General features: G+C 40.0%; 1 protein-coding gene across 1 annotated transcript in view; it reads left to right on the top strand.

The window, feature by feature from the left end:
• The window catches only part of SSPN (sarcospan), a 35,352-nt gene extending 15,061 nt beyond the window's left edge, over positions 1 to 20,291 (top strand). The window contains exons 2-3 of the mRNA XM_054591315.1: positions 10,329 to 10,415; positions 16,200 to 20,291. Coding sequence (XP_054447290.1) covers positions 10,329 to 10,415; positions 16,200 to 16,565 — 453 coding nt within the window. The 3' untranslated portion in view covers positions 16,566 to 20,291. The remainder of the gene's footprint in view (positions 1 to 10,328; positions 10,416 to 16,199) is intronic.
• The last annotated feature ends 591 nt before the right edge of the window (positions 20,292 to 20,882 follow it).

Genomic DNA, 20,882 nt, shown 5'->3' with positions numbered 1-20,882 from the left:
CATGTATAGACTTTTTTCTTGTCATTATCCCTAAACAATACAGTATAACAACTATTTACATAGCATTTACATTGGGTTAGGTATTGCAAGTATTCTACAGATGATTTAAAGCCTACAGGAGGATGTGTTAGGTTATGTGCAAATACTGTGCTGTTTTATGTAAGGGACTTGAGCATCTACAGATTTTGGTATCTGCAAGGGTCCTAGAACTAATCCCTTGCAGGCACGAGGGAAGTCTGTATATGTCTGGTTATGGGATAGAAAATCTGCCACTTTGAATTAGAATGGATGTGTCTCCCCACACAAAGGATTTCAGCCTTGTATGTAAGTGCTCCTTAACTTTACCAACCAAGCAGAGCTTTTACCGCAACAGAGCAGGTCGATCTACTCTCATTGCCAGCAATTACATGAGCAGTAATTTCCTTAAGAATTGCCTCATGAATTCTTAGAAATTTTATTTTTACCATTTATTTTCCAAACAGATCTGGATTTAGCAAAGTTCTAAGTAACAATATGCCTGTTTTTGTTTTTCAATTCAATTAATATCACATAAATAATTTATTTTGAATCAATCTGTATGTCTTTGCATACTCATGTGAAAAATATGTGAAAAGGCCCATATATTTATGGTAATTCAGACATGGAAAGTGTCAGGGATCAACTCCTCAGGCAAAAGGATGATGGTGATAATAATAAAAGGGGAAAACAGATTGAGTAGACATTGTAGATGGGTGTCATAAAAGTAGCTGTGGTTGAACATGTGTCTTTTCTCTTTAGACACTGAAAAGAAATAATTATCTGGGACAGAACTGATCATCTAGAATTGGTCATCTAGAATTCACTGACATATTTTCACCTGGATCTCTATTAGCTTTAAAAAAAAAATCTCTGAGGTCATCTTTGCAAAGTAAATATTACACATCGTCCTCTCCGGCACCCATGGAGAGATGTGGAAATGCGTGGATGGGGCGCGTGTCATTACCCAAACTCTGCCCTGGCCAAGTGGGACTTAGTCCTTGGGTGAGGAAAGCACTTCTGCACTAGAGCTCCCTATAGGCAATTTTTACTGTAACAGAAAAATAAAAAAGTGAAACAGTGAAGCTCTAGGCAAAATGAAGATCTTCCTGATATATGATAAGCCAAGCAAAACAACTCTAAGCAAAAGTTGCTAGCTATAAAAACTTATTGCTAGCTATAGTTTTGTTTGTAGTGGAAAATAAGCTACTACTTTGAGCTTGGTTTAGTAAAAACCAATAAAAACATTTAAAATAATTATAATTAGTGTCCTGGGTTCTAATGCCTGTACATTAATGTTTGTAAAGTTTAGAGACAGATTTTTGGTCTTTTCCCTTAGCTTGATGGTCAGCTCTGCCATAGATTCTGTGGTTGATTTTGAATCTTTATATTTACACGTCTATTACTTTTGGAATTAATGTCTGTGCACTTAGTTTGGCTGAAACAATTATGCTTTTAATGGAAAAGTAATATTAATTTTGGATCTGTTACGGACAGAAAACATTTTCAGCTGAATAGCATTTTTTTTTTCCAGAAATTGAATGCTTGTCTTTGTAAAACCACAATAGTGTAATCAGAGAAACATATACAGCGTGGCATGGTTACCAAGATTGGCATTTCCTGGGTAGTAGATAATAAATGGGCTTGTAGCAGAACGAAAAAGAAATAGAAAAAGAAGTTTTATAACTCTTAAGTGTTTGCAAACTATGTCAACATTATTGGAAAGATTTCTGAAAAGTGGTCCTTGCTATGAAAGCAAAAGTAGCCCAAGCCACTGAATGAAAGGGTTCATTTATTCATCTGACAAATATGTATTGACTGCCTCATATGTGCTAGGTGCTATCCTAAACCCTTTACACATACTGTCTTATGTAATCCTCACAGCAATATATGAACTAGGTATTGTTATTATCATCCCATTCATGATGAAATGGGGTCCCAAAGAGGTTAACTTGTCCAAAGCCAACAGCTAAAAGTGGTGGAGATGGGTTTTGAACTGAGGTCTATCAGAGCCAGAGCTAAGATATATTGCCTCAGTCTCTGTATATTGATACATGGCCCATTTTCTGTAAAACTTTATATTGTTACCCTCTGTTCCCTCTCAGGGCAGGTAGATCTTAGATAACTTAGAGTGTATATGTGTTGTTGAAATAACAGAACCAGCAAAGCTCTCATGAGAAACAGCTGTGAGTACACCATCTTTTTTTTTTAAGGTGCTGCTGGGCATTACCAATTCATTTTATTAGGAGGGACATATCATTTTAATTGTTTGTATTTTCCTAATTACTATATATCATGTTTGTGGAAAAAAGAAGCTATGATGATAAATGCCATGTTCTCCATAGCTCTTCTCAACAACTGACATGTATCTACTTACTTGTTTATGGTCTACCTCTCCACTCTAAAGCATTGGCCCTGTGAAGGCAGTGATTTTGCCTTTTCTGTTCCCTGTAGTATCTACAGAGCCTCAAATAGAAGCTGGCACATTGTGGTAGGTACACAATGAATATTTGTTCAATGAACAGAATGAGATTATTTTTAAAATGTGATAGAAGCCTACGTTTATTTTTTATTAATATATATTTATTTATTTATTTTTTATATATATATTTATTCATTATTTATTTCAGCTCAAATTTCAGAGTAAGTTATACTAGCACAGTCTGAGGTCATATGACATGGGAAAAATAATGCCAACTATAATTACAGGCCCACTATTTATGATCCTGAAAACAAATTATAAGCAAAGTATTATTTTCTCCATTTTATACATGATGAGACTGAGTATCAAAGACTGTGTCACCTTCCTGAAGCTTAGACAGGTGTGAGGACCTCAAACACTGTTTTTTACACTCTGTCTCAGGAGTGGTGCTTCGAGCCATTGAGCGCAGGAGAGGAACAGATGACGGAAGAGTCTCCAAATCTCCGCACTTCTCACATCACTGACAATGCTGTCAAAACTCCACCAGGGAGACGGCCAGGCCATGTAATGGCTAAGAGATAGACTCTGTGCTTTGACAGGTACAGCTATCAGCCCTCTATTTGCGATGTGATCTTGGGCATAAAACCTTTCTGAGCTTTAGTTTCCTCACCTATAGAGTAGGGCTAATAATAGCCATTACCCCGTAGGACTTCCGTGCAGGCCAAATAGGAGGCGCTGCATAGAATGCTTAGTTTGACGCCTGGCCCGTACAGCAGTCCTCTTGTCTGTGGTCTCAGTTTCCATGGTTTCAGTTACCCATGGGCAATGCCAGTCTGAAAATATTAAATGTGAAATTCCAAAAATAAACAATTCATAAGTTTTAAATTGGGTGCAGTTCTGAGTGGAGTGATGAAATCTCATGGCGTTCCACCCCATTCTGCCTGGGATGTGAATCATCCCTTTGTTCAGCATTTCCACACTGTAGACACTCCCCGCCCATTAGTCACTTAGTCGCTGTCTGGGTTATCAGATCGACTGTTGTGGTATTGCATTGCTGTTATTCAAGTGACCCTTATTTTACTTAATAATGGCCCAAAACACAAGAGCAGTGATGCTGGCAATTCAGATACGCCAAAGAGACGCTGCAAAGTGCTTCCTTCAAAGTGAAAACATGTAAGTTTTTTACTTACTAAGGAAAGAAAGAAATTGTATGCTGAGGCTGCTGTGATTTATGATAAGAAATCTTCTATCCATAAAATTGTGAAGGAAAGAGAAATTCATGCTAGTTTGCCGAGAGAGAAGGACCACATTCACATAACTTTTATTACAGTATGTTGTTATAACTGTTCTATGATATTATTAATTTCTTATTGTACCTAATTAAAAAATTAAACTTTATTATAGGTAAGGATGTATAAGAAAAGACATAGGATATATAGGGTTTGGTACTACCCATGGTTTCAGGCATCCGCTGGGATTCTTGGAAGGTATCCCCTGTGGATAAGGGGGGATGGCTGTAACCACAACCTAATCTCACTAGGCACCAGATGCTTCTGTAAGAGAAGGGGCTCAGAGGAGGTAGAAAATGTGGTGGAGGTGCAGGGGTGTGCTACCGTATCTCTGATGAGTTTGTGAAAGCCGATTGTGAGCATCTCTTCCCAAGTCTGTGCTCAGTGACTTGACGTTGGTAGCTTGATATCAGCCATGCTACAAATACTAGCTCCTGCCCCTGCATCTGTCTGTTAAACATTTCCCAGCACACCACTGTACAGCTGGTCCAGTTTTGGCAGTGATTGCTTTGCTTTGGCTTGGGGTGGAGTGAACAATGCCTGTCAACAGCAGCAGAGTGTCCCATCACACACACACACTGATGATTGAGAGATGCTTTCCAAACCACCATCCAGACACACAGAGGCTACAGGCTTTTGGCTGAGGTCATACAATGAAGACAAAGGGTTCTCCCCAATTTTAAGGACTCCTACAATAGCACAGACTGAATTTCTTTTGGGGGAAACTAACTCATCAATAGGAAACTCCACTGTTCAGTGTTTTAATCTAGACCCCTAACTATTTAAATAAACCCCACACCACACGTCAGCATTTAGAAGACTGTTTTTAGCTTAGACTAGTGGTTCTCAAAGTGTGGCCTCAGGACAAGCAGCATCAGCATTACCCAAGAATTTGTTAGTAATGCAAATTCTAGGTCCCTACCCTAGACCTATTGGATCAGAGTTTCTGGGGGATGGGGCCAGTTTTTACCAAGCCCTTCAAGTGCTTATCAACCAGTGGCCTAGACTTTGTCTGGCCATAAGGCAGTGGCAATGGGAATCCACTAAAATGCTTAAGTTATGCTAAAATATTCTCTCCCATCCTTCTGAATTTTTGATCCAATAAACAGCCTTTAATAGATCCTCATGAAATATTCTTTTGTGCATTGTTTAAATCTCTGACACACTGTATGTTAATCAGGAATTCTCCTGAGTGAGACTGCATTCAGCTGACAGCTGGCAATATACTTACAGTTTGTCGAAAATGATTTCTACGAGTCTAGCTTAAATTCTATTAAATAGATGAAAATCCATAGGAATTCTCTTGAGAAATATCCAGAGAAACAGTTAGAATTCTTCTGTATCTCTTGTTGATCAATGGGTTGTGCAAACATGAGAAGAGAGTTCATCTTGTTAATATATTGACTGAATTGAAGCACTTTAAATACAAAGATGAAAGTTCATTAACTTACAGAAATAGAATCACATAACAGGTACAGAAACGGCAGGGGAGAGGGGTGGAGGTGAAGAAAGAAAGAGAGAAACCTTGAAAGGCATTTGACAGGGGAAGGTTGTATTCCCCAGATAGCCCTGTCAAGCAGCTCCGTTGACAACAAAAAGGAGAAAACAAATAAATTGGAGGTTGTGTGAATGTCACAAGACCAGAATATAAATACATATGACACTGAGAGAAGTAAATAACACAAAATATCACAAAATATTTAAGGATGATACCTTCTAGCTTGGCCAAAATGAAAAAAGAAAAAATAATATGTAAGTAAATCTCCAAGACGCTGGTATAGCATTCACCTTTTATTCATAACACCAACCCCCCAAAAACACCACTGTAGGTACAATAGGCCAAATATGAAAACAAAGACAATGTGTGACAAGACTCAGAACTTGAACATCTAGAAATGGATTTAACATTCAGAGAACATTTCAAATCTGTTTAACTTTCTAACTCTAGAGAGAATGCAATCTTCACTCTGAGAAGACAAAGAATATCTGTAGACAGAACGTAGAATTTGAGACTTAGGTTTTGACACTAAACAAATTGTCAGAAACGTGCAGCCAAAAATAGGCTAAAAATGATGGCGATTGTCATTTTCTCTTTTCTATTAAAAAACACATCAAGTTTTTCTTTGCAACCTAATTATGCATCTGTACATGAACTTAAAGCTTAGCAAACTCCTAAAGGCTAGCAACCCTTCTAGCACTAGTGTTCCTAATGTCACCCAGTCCACATTGGCTTTGGGCTCAGTGATACCACCTGTCTGCCCCAGGACTGGTCCAACAAATGCCTTCTTGGAAACCTTACATAACTGCCTTTTTCCTGTTCCATGGGCCTCACCTCACCATACCTAATGGGAGCTCTGGCCCAGAATCCAGGAACGTTGCTCCAGATAGGCCTGGCAGATGTCATGGCTCATTCCCATGAGCTCTCTCTCCCTCCCCTGCCTGGGAAGACAGAACACCCTGTCTTCCTCGTGCATCCAAGTCCAGCCATCTCAGGAAACAAGACCCTTAGTCTGGTGTGAGAAATCTGATTTCCTCCCCAGGACCATAAAGACTTCATTTTTAAGTATTCAATAAATACTACTCTTCTAGAAGGTACTTACCTGCAACCCCCAACAAACCCTCTGATAAAGAAGGATTGCTTTATCACACAAAGCTGTAGGTAAGAAAATGAAATACCCACTCCTATATCCTGTAGAGCCCTAGAAGAAAGCTGAGAAATTGCAATATGTTGAATTAATCAGACTTTATAGAAAATAACCTACACAAAGACCTAGAAGTGAAACTTTCAGAAGTCCAAAAGGATGATCAGTTTCATAGTATTTAGACATGTCACGGTGTACCACCAAAAGTATAACAGGTGTGTTTGAGGGGCTTTCTGTTGAAAAGAGTCAAAGGTTCTCCATAACTGGGTAACTTCCTTGGCCCTTTTCTGTCTTCACTAGACTCTCTGGATGGTGCAGCCTTTCCGACGATTTCCATTGCTTCACATATGCTGATGACTAATGAATGCTTCTCTCCAGCACAGGCCTCTTTCCTGAGTTCTAGGCCCATGTGGCTGAGCTCTGAATCCATGTGGGCATCATCCTTTTCCACTCCCAATTCTCCTCCTCCTCTTGTATCTCATGTCTTATTCATTGTAAATACCATCCACTTGGCAGCTCAAGTCAAGTAGCTAGCACCTTTCTGACCCCTCCCTTTCCTTTAGCCCTCATGTCTCGCCCGCCCCTAGAACCACTCAAGCACACCCACTCTCTGTCCCTACTTCTACCTGACCTAGGGCCTCATCATTTCTCCATAGATGAGCAACCTCCTAGCTGGTCTTCCCTTCCCAATCCATTCTTCACAGCCAGAAGGACCATTTGAAAAGGCAAAGTTGGTCACACCCTCCCCCTGCTCCAAATGAAATAAAAGCCCTCTGTGCCCTGCTTCCTGTCCATCTCTGTGAGCATATCTTTTCCTTCTTCTTCTCTCATCCTCTGAACTGGAGCTGTGGAAGTCTTTGAATGTTTGTCCTGTGTTTTCTCCATGCTTTTCTATCTATTATCACTCTCTCTACTCTCCTCAGCTCCTTCTCCCAGCTCATTTCTTCTTACCCTTCACAACCCATCTTCCTCCTGGAAGTCCCCCAAGTTATCCTTCGGTTAATCACCCACTCTGTATATTACAATGAACAGGGTTCTAGTACTTACACAGTATTGTAACTTCAGTCTCCTCTCTTTCCCCACTTAGTGCTTCTCAAAGACTCAGACTGTTTTTTCACTTCTCAATTCCCAGAGCCGTGCACAGGGTCTGGCTATTGAATGTCCTCAAAAAAGTTCAGTCTGTTGACTAAGTGAAATCCTCTACAATGAGGTCACATGCTCCTGTACGACTTCTTGCTGGAAACCAGCCTAGGTTAAGGCTACAAAGGAGTAGCTTCTACTGAAGTGGGAAAATTTGTTCAAGCAAGGCACAGAGTCGGATTTCTAAGATGTTAGTCAGTGAGGCCCAATAATTGGAATGTATCTTTCATAAATACAAGGAAAAAAGTCTTGGCAATTGTCAACTTTAGCACAGCAGCCTTGGGGGACAAAGACAATTACATGGGAGAGAGCCTGACCTTGTGCACCTGCAGATGGACACTAGCAGGGAGCACAGGCATGTGCTTAGAGGTTCAACAATCCCCATAGAAACGGCTTTAGAAGCCTCCATCTGGTTGGTTGCCAATAAACAAAAAAGAGATCTTTTTTCCATTGTTTCTGTTCTGTAAATTCTTAATGTGAGAACACATAGTAGGTCCTTATAGTCCTTATCGAGCTTATACCTCAATTAGGTATCTTTTAAAAATGAGTTTTGAGTAAGTATGCATCCCTGACTTGGAAACATCAGCCAGGTTGTGGGCTACGCAAACAACTTCAGTATCATTATTTCCAAATCTTCCAGTCCTCTGCTGAAAACCTGCCTCCTTGTGTCCTATCTGCTTTGCTTTCTACCCAGACTTCTCCAGTCCCTGCCGTGCTCACATCTTTTCAGTCTGAGCCTCTCCACTGGGAATGCTATCTACATATTGCTATTAGGCCGTGCAGCAGTCCTGAGGGAAAACCTTGCAAATAACCTCCCCTAAAGAAGGCTTGGCTTTCAGCTTCATGGCCCAGAAGAAAGCTGACAAGCTCTGGACTTGGGAACCCAAAAGGGCACAAGCAACTTACTGATTTTATAATCAAGGGGAGAATAGGATAGAGGTGTTACCTTAAAACACTATGTTTGCTTGTAAGTAAAAAGCTCTACTAGCTGGCAGGGATGGTCTTTTGTGTTTGAAGCTGGCCTCGGGCACGAATGATGAACATCACCAAACCAGTCATTTAATGACTTGCTGGATGACCCTCAGTCACCCTTCCAACATCTTCAAGAAAATTGTACTTATCTCAAAATGCAACATTGTTGCTTACATTTTCTATCTTAAAGTGGAACTTAGCAACATTTTAGGGTTTCCAAAATTGAGTGTGAATAGATATGCTTTGATTAGAAACTCTACACCACAGTTAAAAAAAAGAAGAAGAAAGGAAGAAAATCTGATTTGACTAACCAGCGTAGTGTCTTTTTTCCTCAAAGTTGCCATTCCTCCTTCCATCCTTCTTCCAGCTGGTCACATCCCCTCTCTTTCCATCACTGATGCTCAAAAACTTGGAAATCGCTTTCTAGCTCTCCCTCTCCAGCGTCCTCCCTTCCACCATGCTACAGCCAGGATGTACAGATTCTGCTTTGGCTACACTTTTCCATTCTGCCTCTTTCTCTGACTTTGCCTCCCCCCAACTGAGCACTGGCCCACCTGGTATGTTAATCTTGCTTTGATTAGTAAAATAATATCCTGATGTTCTCACTGCCAACCCATCTGACACTGCGGCTTACTTTCCTGAAACATGTCTTTAAAAAAAAATATTTTATTGTTTATGCTATTACAGTTGTCCCAATTTTTTTATCTTGTTCCCCTCCACCCAGCCCCCACTACTCCCTCTGGCAATCCCCACACCATTATATGTCTTTTTTCTTTTAAAAGAAGAAACTTCTTTATTTACTGATTTGAGAGAGAGGGGGAGGGGGAAGAAGAGGGAGTGGAGTGAAGAGAGAGAGAAATACCAATTGGTTTTTTCCATTTACTTATGCTTTCATTAGTTGATTCTTTTATGTGCCCTGACCGGGGATTAACCGGCAACCTTGGTGCATCAGGACAATGCTCTAACCAACTGAGCTACTGGTCCAGGGCCTAGCATGTGGCTTGAATCATGTCATTTTCCTGCTCAAAAAATTTTCAAGAGAGCCCCTCCACTTACTAAGTAACTCCTACAATGCCACATTTTCAACCTGGCTTTTCTGGTAGTTCTATATTTTAGTATTTTTTTCCAGGGAGCTCTATAGTTTGTTATTTCAATTTCAGGTACAAACTGGCTGTTCTTTCCACACAATTCGTGCAGCCCTGCCTTTGCACTGCTGCTCATGCTGTCTCACTCAAGCTACCTGGTTTCAGCGCTGGTTCCATTGCTTACTAGCTTTGTGCTTCTGTGTCTTTGTTTATGTTATGAAGATCATAATAGCACCTACTTAATAAGGGTTTGTGATAATTATATGAAGAAATCCAGAGCCCCAGCACAAAGTAAGTATTCAGTAAACATTAGTGATCACGATTATTATCATCATTCCTTTCAAGGACCCTTTCAAATCTACCTTTTTTAATTGCCCAACTTAATGCTTTTTCCCCCCTCTTTCTGAGCACCTCTGAATACCACCTGACATATAATGCCTTGCTTCAGAATAGTGTGTGCACTTATCTCGGCCTGGACGGGACTGGACGCTTATTGAGGCTGAGGAACTTTTATTCATCATTGGATACTCTGAAGGATTTTGTATAACACGTGGCACATCGAAAGGACTTAATAAACACTGGCTAAATTGAAATAATTTGATTTTTACTATTTTTAAAACTGAGAAAAATAGCAAATAAAGATAAGTAATGAAATGAGCACCTTGATAACAAGGGTATTACTGGAGGAAGACACTGTGATTGATGCCATTCGAATGCTCAGCTTGCCCTGACCACATCCTCTCCTGCCTGTTCTCCGTTGCAGGTCTGCTTAGTGGCCTATCTCGGTTTGTTTATGCTTTGTGTCTCATATCAAGTTGACGAAAAGACATGTATCCAGTTTGCTATGAAAGTAAGTTGTCATTTTTCTTTTTCCTTTATCACCACATAGAAAGAAACACAAGTACAAAATAAAGGAGTGCTTTTTTTAAGGGGCTGCATATCTGATTATCCCAGAAATTGCATTTTTAGGCAGGCCAAAAAATATTTTAGGAGGGCATTCATCCAGACTCCACATGTAACGCTAATTTTTTTTTAAAGTCTTGATTTCTGTGAACTGGGTTGGCATGAAGCATATGAAGTCTGTCTTTCCATGTCCTTAAAAGGAATATTGAAAATTCATCAGTTCAACAAACCCTTTGCCAGGGAAAAGATGCCTATATCAGTGCCGACTTCCATATCTTGGGGGTTATTTCACATATTTTAATAATGAAGCAGTCTAAGTGCATTTCCTCATGTAGGTGGGATCGCTGAGACAGAAAAGGTACATTGGGTGCATCCAAATGATCTGTGCCAAGCGTCTGAGAGCAAAGGGGGCAAGCGCTGGGATGTGCGGGGTTTAGCATGTGTGCATCTTTTACGTGCATGCAGTTTTTCTCTGTTAGAGACAGTGTGCTCAGTTGGAGCCCATTCAAGCACACAGCATTTCCACTGCACATAGAATCTACTCCAAAGGTGCACCCTTTCAGAGTTTAGGGAGATGAACACCCTCCAACTTAGCAATCAGAGCTAGTAGAAATCAAATTCCTACATTTTCTTTCAACTACTGTAGCAGAGAACAAAAAGCTTTCTGTAGTGGGGTTTTTGTTTGTTTGTTTGTCTTTTGTCCACTCATATCATTTACTTTTCTTCTACAAGAGAAGACATAAAAACTAGACAGTCCTTTGTTCACTAAAACAGGAAAACAGAAGGCACAAAAGTAAGTTAACTATATTATTTGGAAATTACAAAGATGCAGAAAATAAGATGTTAGTATATTCTAGTATAACTAGAAGCTGTTGACATAGAAAAGTATTAATATATATACATATATAATGTTGTAAAGGTAATTATTAGAATAAAAATGTTCACATTACATTAAGTAACAAAAAAGCTGGCTACACAAAAATGTGTGGCATGATCCTACAGAAAGAAAATAGCTCTATGTACTTAGGAAAAAATAGTTATCTGTGAGTGATGGGATTATAGCTGCATTTTGTAGTTTTTTCTCTAGTTTTGAGATGTTATTCAGTTAGACGTAACTTTTCTAATTAAGAAAAAATTAACAGGAGCTATTTAAAAAATGATAGTAAGAATATGCCCACATTTGGAAATTTTACTTTTTCTGAGGGTGTTCCTTAAAAGAAGGCCAGATAAAGCAGACATCAGTCCATGTTTATTCTTTGTTGTTGTTTGTTTGTTTGTTTTATTAAGGCAAAGTTTGGCAATGATTTAAAAAAAAAAAAAAAGGCCAGGAAGCCAAGTACGAAATGGTCTGTTAAATTACAACTTCATTCACCAGGTGAAAAATGCTCTAAATTAGATTCATTAATGTCTGTGAAAGGCCTTCATTTCCTCCCTCAGATGATCCTAGGAACAAGAGGCAAAAGCATCAGCTTCACAGAGGCCCCAAAAGCCGCCTCAACATCTGCCAGTAAAATAAGGAGCGAGGGAAAAAAATAAGTCACTGCCAATGTCAGCCAGGTTGAGAATTCCCCACCAGGAACATCTCATTAGCTTTCTTCCCCTCCCCCCCCCCGCCCCCCACCTGGGATAGACATTGACAAACACTGAGGCACTTCTCTCCTGCATGTGACCTTTGGTGATGCTTCCTGCCAGCTCTCTAAGATGCCCGCTATATTATCTTCAGTCAGAAAACGAACTTCAGTCATTCTCAAGGTTTCCCAAAGGCACAACAGGTTACAGCCGACTTGCCTTGTTCTTTTCACACCATTTTACGGGGAAGGAGTGAAATACATCTTCAGGTGGTGTTTCTCACTAGCATAACCATATTTTAGTGCCCCGAATTGAAACCCTGGCCTCAGCTTTGAGAATTTATTTCCTGCTATTGAAGAGGCTGATCGCCAAGGCAAGCAATCAGGTGATGATGACATCTTACTGTAGCCTGCACAAACACGCACTTTTTCTTAAGAGACAATAGCCACGGGGGCTTGTCTTTTCATCTCAAGATTGCACAGTCTCCTCCCGGTGCGTTGGCAGGCGCTGGACGCCAGCAGCACGTTCCTTCTTTCTCCCGGGGTTCTGCCCCTGGGCTTGGCAGGCCATCCCTCCGGGGATTGGGCCTCCTGCCTTTCCTGCGGCCCGCCTTTCTAGGGGCTCACCTCGATGGTTTTCAGAAACGTGTCCGGCTCATGTGCTTGCAGAAGCACTCCGGGGCACATTCCCCACAAGGGCATTCATTTAAGGCGCAATTGCCTCGCTCCCTCATCCAGGAGGCCCCTAGGCTGCAGCTGTCGTCTCCTGCCTTCCACCGGGAAGGTAATTAAATCGAAGCCGAACCGCCCTCCTCCCGGAGTCACACCGAACGTTGAAGCTGCAGCCGGGTACAAATTAGAGGCAGCGAGCGCGCGCAGCGGCGCCTGGGCGTTGGGTTACATAAGCGCCTGGGGCCGCCGAGCCTCCGCCCGCCCGCTGCCCAGCAAGGCTTTTATCAAGATATATTTGCTCGCATTCCCAAGGTCATCGTAAACTCTTTCATTGGCAGTTTATTCATGCTGGGTAGGTAAAACAAGCCGCTTGATTTTAAATTACAGATTCTAACCCAGAAGCCCGTTGCTGTCAGATGAGCTAAAGCCACGAAGGAAAAATGCTACAGCGCTGCAGATGTAGCCCACAGACTTTGGGGGATCAAGACATATTTATGTCTTAAAATGAATAATAAACTTGATTCTGTGGCTCCCTCCTGTTTACTTGGCCGGATGCTTTCGTGGAGTGGGAGAAGCAGAATTGCAATGTGTGAGATATGCACCATTGAAAATGGTAAGGGGCGTGGCTTTTGATTGCGCTCTCCCTGGCTTCTAGCACGTTTAAGATGCCCAGTTAAAACTGAGCAATCTCCGTGTTTGTGTAAATGTTTACATCCTTTCTATAAGCTAAATTTGCATTGTTACTCCCACAAGACAGAGAATAAGACAAAGCCAGTGGAGCTGATAGCCTGAGTCCTGAGATGGGACAGTTTTTCGCATCTCTACTAGTTTGTTTATTTTTTCCGCAAATACTTAAAACAGTGCTACTATGTATCAAACACTATTCTAAGCCCTTTACAGATATCAACTCTTTTGATCCTTATAACAATCCTGTATCATGATCATCATTCCAAGTTTACAAATGAAGACCCAGAGATACTCATGGGATTGCTTACTATGCCCAAGATCCAAAGCCAGTGAGGAAAGAACCAGGATTTGAACTCAGGAAGTCGGTGCTCTGGTCCGTGCTCTTAACCATCCCCCAGTACTGCTATACGGTTATTATATGTCTTGGGCAAATCTTTTGACCCCTGTGCCAAAGCTCATCTTTTTAAAATAGACGCGGTTTTCTCATTTTGGCAAATGAATTTTTGTGATGATTATTACGACAATAATATTTTTGCAACTACTTGAATTATTTACAGATTGAGAGTGAGGGATTATTTTAGTTAATTCTAGATATTGCCCCAAAGGATGCTGTAGAAATCTGCTATCCAAAGATGCGTGCGTGTGTCTGGGAGGTAGAAAGGTTATTACAAGACCCATGCACTCCCCAGTTCCATCCATTGATGGCAATAAAATGTGCAGAGAAAACTCCATTTGGGACCGTTCTACTAAGTAGATGACTCTCGGGTGGGAGATTATCCCTTTAATTTGGGCCTTCCCTGCTGGTGGAGTTGTAGATGTACCCATGTTCCCAGAGCAAATAATTCCAAGTTCTGTGTGGGTGGCTTTGGAAAGGCAGCCCCGATGGGCACACACACCAGCATGGCCAGCTCAGTTTAATTTGGCTTCTGGCACCAAGAGTTTGAAGTCAGGCCTCAAGCCCGAGTATTCCAGATCAACCCCGAATATTTAGAATATTCTGCCCCAGCGGCCCCTCAAAATAGACCCATACTTTTTTAGCCTAAGCATGCCAGTGTTTGCAGAAAATATGGCCACTGAAAACCTTGGGGGTAGGGCCAGGGCAATGGCTTGTAATAACACAAATTAAATATTGCCTTCTTAAATTTTGTATTTATCTCGTTCCCTTTCCCCCAGGGATACTAAACATGCTTAGTATAAGTTACTCTTGTTATATCCTTGAGGTATGAGATGTTTCAATAAACTGTTTCACAGGTGGAAAGACATGGGTTATATGAGATATTTCCTCAAATGATTGGAAGATTAAAAATAGAGTATACGGTTAAGATAGCTTTGATGAGACGATCCAAAGACTCCCTGCAATCCTTGGTTGTCCGTTCATTGTAAGACAAAATGGTGTTACCTACTGTCTTTCTGTGCACTCAGATGTGCAGTCAAACTTGTGGGCAAAACCAGGCACATGCTTAGGGCACCAGCAACCACATGTGTGTATAGGCACACACACCCCCCACACCACTCAAAGAAAAAAATAAATGTTTAAGTATTCTATCGTTAAGACTTGGAAAAGCTTGAAATTGTTAACTTGTGGAAAATCACTCATTTGGAGGACTTTTGTCCACAAAATCATATATGTATGTTTTTTATTTGAATTACATATTATTAGAGGTGGGGAGAGGGCAAAATATTCCTAGAGCTACTTTAATTTGAACCTAGACACGATTGGAACTAATTTTACTTTGGGGAGTTCACATTCACCGGAACTGCTCCTTGTAAGGAACAAGTTTTAACTATAGCAATATAAATCTTGCACTCTTGTTACGTATACTAGTCCCAAAAGCTAGAGACTCTTTTCCTTATTTAGACCCTCAGTAGGCAGAACCATTAAGAGAAATGTGTCCAATTAATGAGATCAATTACAAGAACATTTTTTGTTCTATGAAATGGTTTTTATTGTGGGCAGGTCAATGAATCCTCACAATTTTTGATCAAAATAGTTCAGGCGTACGCTAAATGTTTGAATTGTTCTGGGATTCCACATTTCCTTAACAGCAGAGTTAAAACTTTAACAAGACTTTTCCATCCCAAGGCTAATGTGCAGGCCAACAGTGTTCAACTTGGTGGCTGAGGGACAATTTAGAGTTTATTTTCATGCTCAGAAACGACATAGTTACAGTTGGATTTAGGATGAGACTTGTAGGTGATGAAGTAAACATCAAGTCACCTACCTTCTGGAGCCATAATTTTTTTTCTTCCAGCAACTACTTCCCGGGGACCTTGGCATTCATGGACACAGTTCGGCAACAGTATGTTGAATATAATATTTTTTAATAACCTATGTTTCTTGCTCACCATTCGTTGCCGGTTTTGGCTGACTCAGTATTTATATTGCAGAAATGTGTTCTTTACTTTCTAGTCTTTTTTCAATTTTTATATCATCAGTTCTTGAGATCAAAACAAGCACAGCATGCCTTTTACAGTGGCTCTTGTATTTGGGATTTATCTAAGCTGCCTGCTACAACATCCATACACAGACATCCCACCATCAAGCTAATATTGTTGGCTCAGGTCATGAAAAGCACCCAACATCTCTCTGGAAAATAAAAATATGATCCATGTTCAAGTATTGTTCGCTGACCAATAAACACAGAGCCATTTCCATGTCTTGGGTACTACGTTTTCTGAGGAGGGACAGCCCTCTACCAGGGAACTTCTGGGGAGAGAAGAAAAAGAACAGCTTTTATTAATTAGCTTTCTCAATAGTCATTCAACGCACTTTGTAACTGGACAGGTCTTCTTCTTTCTTGCAGCTGTTGTACTTTTTGCTGAGCGCCCTCGGCTTGATGGTCTGTGTCCTGGCCGCAGCGTTCGCTGCCCATCACTATTCACAGCTCGCCCAGGTCACCTGTGGAACCGCACCCAACTCCTGCCACTGCAAGCTGCCCTCCTCGGAGCCCCTCAGCAGGACCTTTGTGTACCGGGATGTGACTGACTGTACCAGCATCACTGGCACTTTCAAACTCTTCTTACTCACCCAGATGATTCTTAATTTGGTCTGTGGCCTTGTGTGCTTGTTGGCCTGCTTTGTGATGTGGAAACACAGGTACCAGGTCTTTTATGTGGGTGACAGGATGTACTCCCTAACAGCGTCTGAAGGCCAGCAGCAGAAGGTCTAACATTCTCCCTCAAAGGTGGGAGAGAAAACAGCACACTGACTAGCTGAGGTTAAAAAAATAAAAAATAAAAAAAAGGAAGGGAGGACAAGAAAAGAGAAAAGGAAGAAAGAAAAAACTAACAATAACTAATAGTCAATGTACTAAATGAATATTTTTATATTTTTCAGGACATGAAAGAACATTTCTTCACATTTCTATTGTATTTTGTACAAATTCTTATGAGAAAAGTAAGATCCAGATGGACTTCGGGCTATGGAAAGGACCCGAAATAGGGAATGAATAGCATAGATTTATCTTTACAGTCTGAAGTTTATTCCTAATATTCATTTTATCCGTTACTTTTATAATCTTTCCTGTTAGTCTAGTTTGCTGGTGTGAATGAGCATTTCAGGCCCACTTGCTAAATTTTGTAGAGGCTTTTCCAGGCCCTCCTCCCTCCCACCAGGACAGCCTCACCAAGTCTTGGAAAAGTCAGGGAGTAGCAACAGCGCTCAACAACCAGGCTGACTCTCTCTTTTCCCTGGTGGAGATGTCTTCAAGCCATGAAACAAGTTAAAAGAGCAGAATAGAAAAGGAAGAGACTTTGTGAAAGAGTAAATAATTATGAGCACCTGGGCTGGGGCAGCGGCCTCTCCTCCTCAGCTCCCTTGGCTGGAAGCTCTGGAAGCGGATCCCTTACTAAACGCTTCGGGTGATTGTCTGCGTCTCAATAATTGAAAGTTGGTAATAGCGGTATTCTTAATGATGTAGACGGTTTAAAATAATTACATTATGCTTCTGTTCTATCATCTAAAACAAATCATTAAAACCAATTTCTAGCTAATTGTTAATTATAATTATGCTCAGAAGTCTACTTAATGAGCCCTGGTTGTACTTATGTAGCACAGTCAGTATTAGGAGACATGACTCTCACAAGAGAAGAGGCTTAAATATTGTTTCTTCTGAAAGCCAAGCTTTACAAGGGAGAAAAAACATTTTTTTATTAATAGCTCAGGTTAAAAATACTCATTTAAATGAAAAACAAAGAGCATTTGTAACAGGAATGTTTATACAAATAGCACATTTGTGATATGTTGTAAAGTATTCTCTTGGCAGCTAAATACTTTGGAGAAAGATTAGGTGATGCCAATGTGTTTCATTCATGAAACTGTTTTCGATATGCAATCCTACTATTGATTTGTATGCAAAGTCAACCTAGAGACTAAAACGAATGTTTTGAGGTTCTTGTTTGAGCACATGCACATTGACTTGGGTAGTTTTTGTTTTGTTTTGTTTTTAAGTAACTGACATAAAAAAGCACAAGTTCCCTCTGGTGGGGCTCTTCTCTCTTACTGCTATTATTGAATTTGGAACAATATCAATGTTTTAAAGAAGGAGCTCAGAATGCAAATTCGTGCAGCATAAATGTTGTCAAAGCTTTCTCTTAGTACGCTCTGCTGAAAGCAGAAATTCAAGATAATTGAGTTTAATTTACCTTTCCACATTGCTTATATATTTTACTAATCATGAAATTCTATCCTAAAAAACATTTTCTTGTTTGCCTTAGAAGATAGATGAAATATTCCACTGATTGTGATAATAGTGTTGATTCCTACACAATGTAAATACCCAAATAAAAAGAAAAATGTTAAATGAGTTAGTTGGAGGATTGTAAGCATCTTTTATATCCTCCAGATAGAACACCTGATTAACAGATGTTAAAACCTTTTTATGTATGACTTGCCTTTTAAAAATGGCCTTCTGACCAGTAGCTCAAGCCAGGAAGGCACATTGGAGAGCTTCGAGGAAAAAACCCTGGAGCAGATGTTTGATCACACACAAAAATTACACCGACAGAATGCCACGCATCCTGATGATGGCCTGAAAAATACTTGGTGCTCTGTTAAAAAAAATTCTCAATAATTGATTCCATTTTTATTTTGACAGTTTTCTATGTAAAGAAGAAAAGGACCGAGAATCTGAAATGTTGTAGGCTGTTCTTTAAAGAGTGAAAAACTAGTATTTAAATGCTAATTACTATGAATCCAGCACCACCAGAAGCACACCCTGAATACCTTTAACAACATTTTATAGCAAAAATTACAGATTTTTTTATTTAAAAATTAGAACTCTACACAACACTAAGGTGCTGTATGCTTTACAAGTGATTCACAGGGTATTTCAAATAGTAGACTACTTTAGCTAATGGGCTTCCCCTTTCTAAATAATGCAACCAGTAAGAACTGATATGGCAGCAAGCTTGATAATAATCAGGAGGGAAAAAATATATATATATGTATATATAAAATGGAGATTTTACTATTGTGTAATCCAATCATTGTTAAATCCCCAAAGAAAGGAAAAAATGTAAAAAGAGCCAAAAAAAAAAAAAAAAAGAGAGAGAGAGAAAGAAAAAGAAAAAGAAAGAAAGAAGCTAAGAGAAGATTCCTGTTCTGTGAACTCACTGTGTATTGATATGTGTAAAAACTGTGTCGCATGAATAACAAACTGCTTTGGGCTTGATTTGAAGTATTTTGAGTTTATGTTTTGCAAATATTGAAGATACCATAACTGCAACAGAAAAGGAACAGATACACAGCTTTACACTTAGCAAAATGCTACATTTAAAATCTGACAAGAAGCCAAGATGGTGACTGTCTCCTCTAAACCATAAGACAGTAAGATTCGTGCAATCCTCCTCTTCTCCCACCTCCTTCAGGAGAATTAAATGAATCAAGAGTTTGGAAAGAGGGGGAACAGCCTGGACTTGGCAGTACTTGAAATAGGAGGAATACAGCAGCCTGAATGTACAGACTTTGTAACTGAGCCCACGCATTCGGCCTGTGCCTTCACGTGACCACCATCTGTGCCTCCCTGGCTCCATCCAAATTTGTGTAGGCAGCTCCTGGGAGCCATGCCTAAAAATATAGCTACACCAGGCCCTAGAAACTGTAGTCAACTAACAGGCCTAGCTTTGCTCCTTCTTTGGATTAAAACTCTATACAACCTCTCTTGAGGGGTTTCCAGCTCACACATCAATGTGCTGCTCTGACAGCGAGAACCCATTATATGTGTGTTCTCTATTCATGTCCAGAGCAATAGAATCTTTTATTATTCCTGTACTTCCCCTCTTGTATGTAGCATATCTTGAATATGTTTATAGATTTTTAGTAAAGGGAAGGGGAGAAGGTAAACAAAGAAAATTCTGAGGGACAGCAGTGAACAGTATTTAAAGATAATCAGAAAGGAACTTAAAAGTAATCCTGAAAAGCCAATCACATCCTATCCTCAAGTACACCTTGACACTTTGTAGGAATTATCTCTGGACTATTGCTGTGTAGGCATAAATTTCTATGAATCATGTTGACTCTCAGTTCTCACTACACTCAAATAACTCTATCATGTTTTTAGATGGACACCGTATATTCAGGATAATGTTTAAAAGAGCTGATGTGCAAGTACATGGACTCACAGTGGAAATGTTCATTTGGATGAAGGCTCTGGTTCAGCCTGTGAAATGAATACATTGACTTGTTTCTTCTGATTTTCTAGTACTTTATTATCTCAGATGATTATCCCCTTCAAAAACATTGGTATGTACTTTGGTGTTGCGGTTTCACTTTCCTGGCACTGATGAAGCAGTGAACAGAAAACACAGTGTTTCCTATATGTTTGAGGTGGTTGTTTTTATAGGCAATGTGTATCATGCTGATTTTCTTTGTTAATAAAATTTTCATAGCCTTTCAACACACTGTGTTTGGATGTACTTTAAAGTGATGGTACATTGCACATGAACTGGGACAGTATATGTAAAATCTGTCCGATTCCTATTTTCTTCAAAAATCTGGCTTTGGGACAGGCTAGAACTAATATTCATTTTGATTCCTTTGTTCCAGTGACTGTCTATTTTTATATACCGCACCCATCGTAGAAGTTTAGGTGGTTAAATACTCCCCAGGCAAAGGGAGCCCAAGCTGGAAAATATCTTGCCAAAAGTACTTAGAATACTGATCTTAATTTATATCCATTGATGACAAGCTTGGTCTAAAGAAAGGGATACATGCTGAGGGTCACATGTTCAATGACATTATACATTTAATCACATAGACAATCAGATGGCCTATTTCAAATCTGAACGCAAGAAGTCCTTACCAACTCTGAGGCAATTTACATAGCTAATTATACTGTAAAAGGCAGTGGTTCTTTTTGTTTAATGTAGTTAGAAAAGCTCATAGAATGAGCTAAAGGAAAGAGATGATGGTTTAGGACACGTGCTCTGAGCTGGGTTTCCAATCCTTATGGTCAGGGCCGTAGGTCTCAGTGTTGGAAATCTGCCAC

Source organism: Pteronotus mesoamericanus, unplaced genomic scaffold, assembly GCF_021234165.1.
Source record: "Pteronotus mesoamericanus isolate MK-2021 breed Mesoamerican mustached bat unplaced genomic scaffold, CSHL_Meso_final scaffold_21, whole genome shotgun sequence".
Taxonomy (NCBI): domain Eukaryota; kingdom Metazoa; phylum Chordata; class Mammalia; order Chiroptera; family Mormoopidae; genus Pteronotus; species Pteronotus mesoamericanus.
Note: the sequence above shows the minus strand (reverse complement) of the source record. Positions and strands in the feature narration are given on the sequence as shown.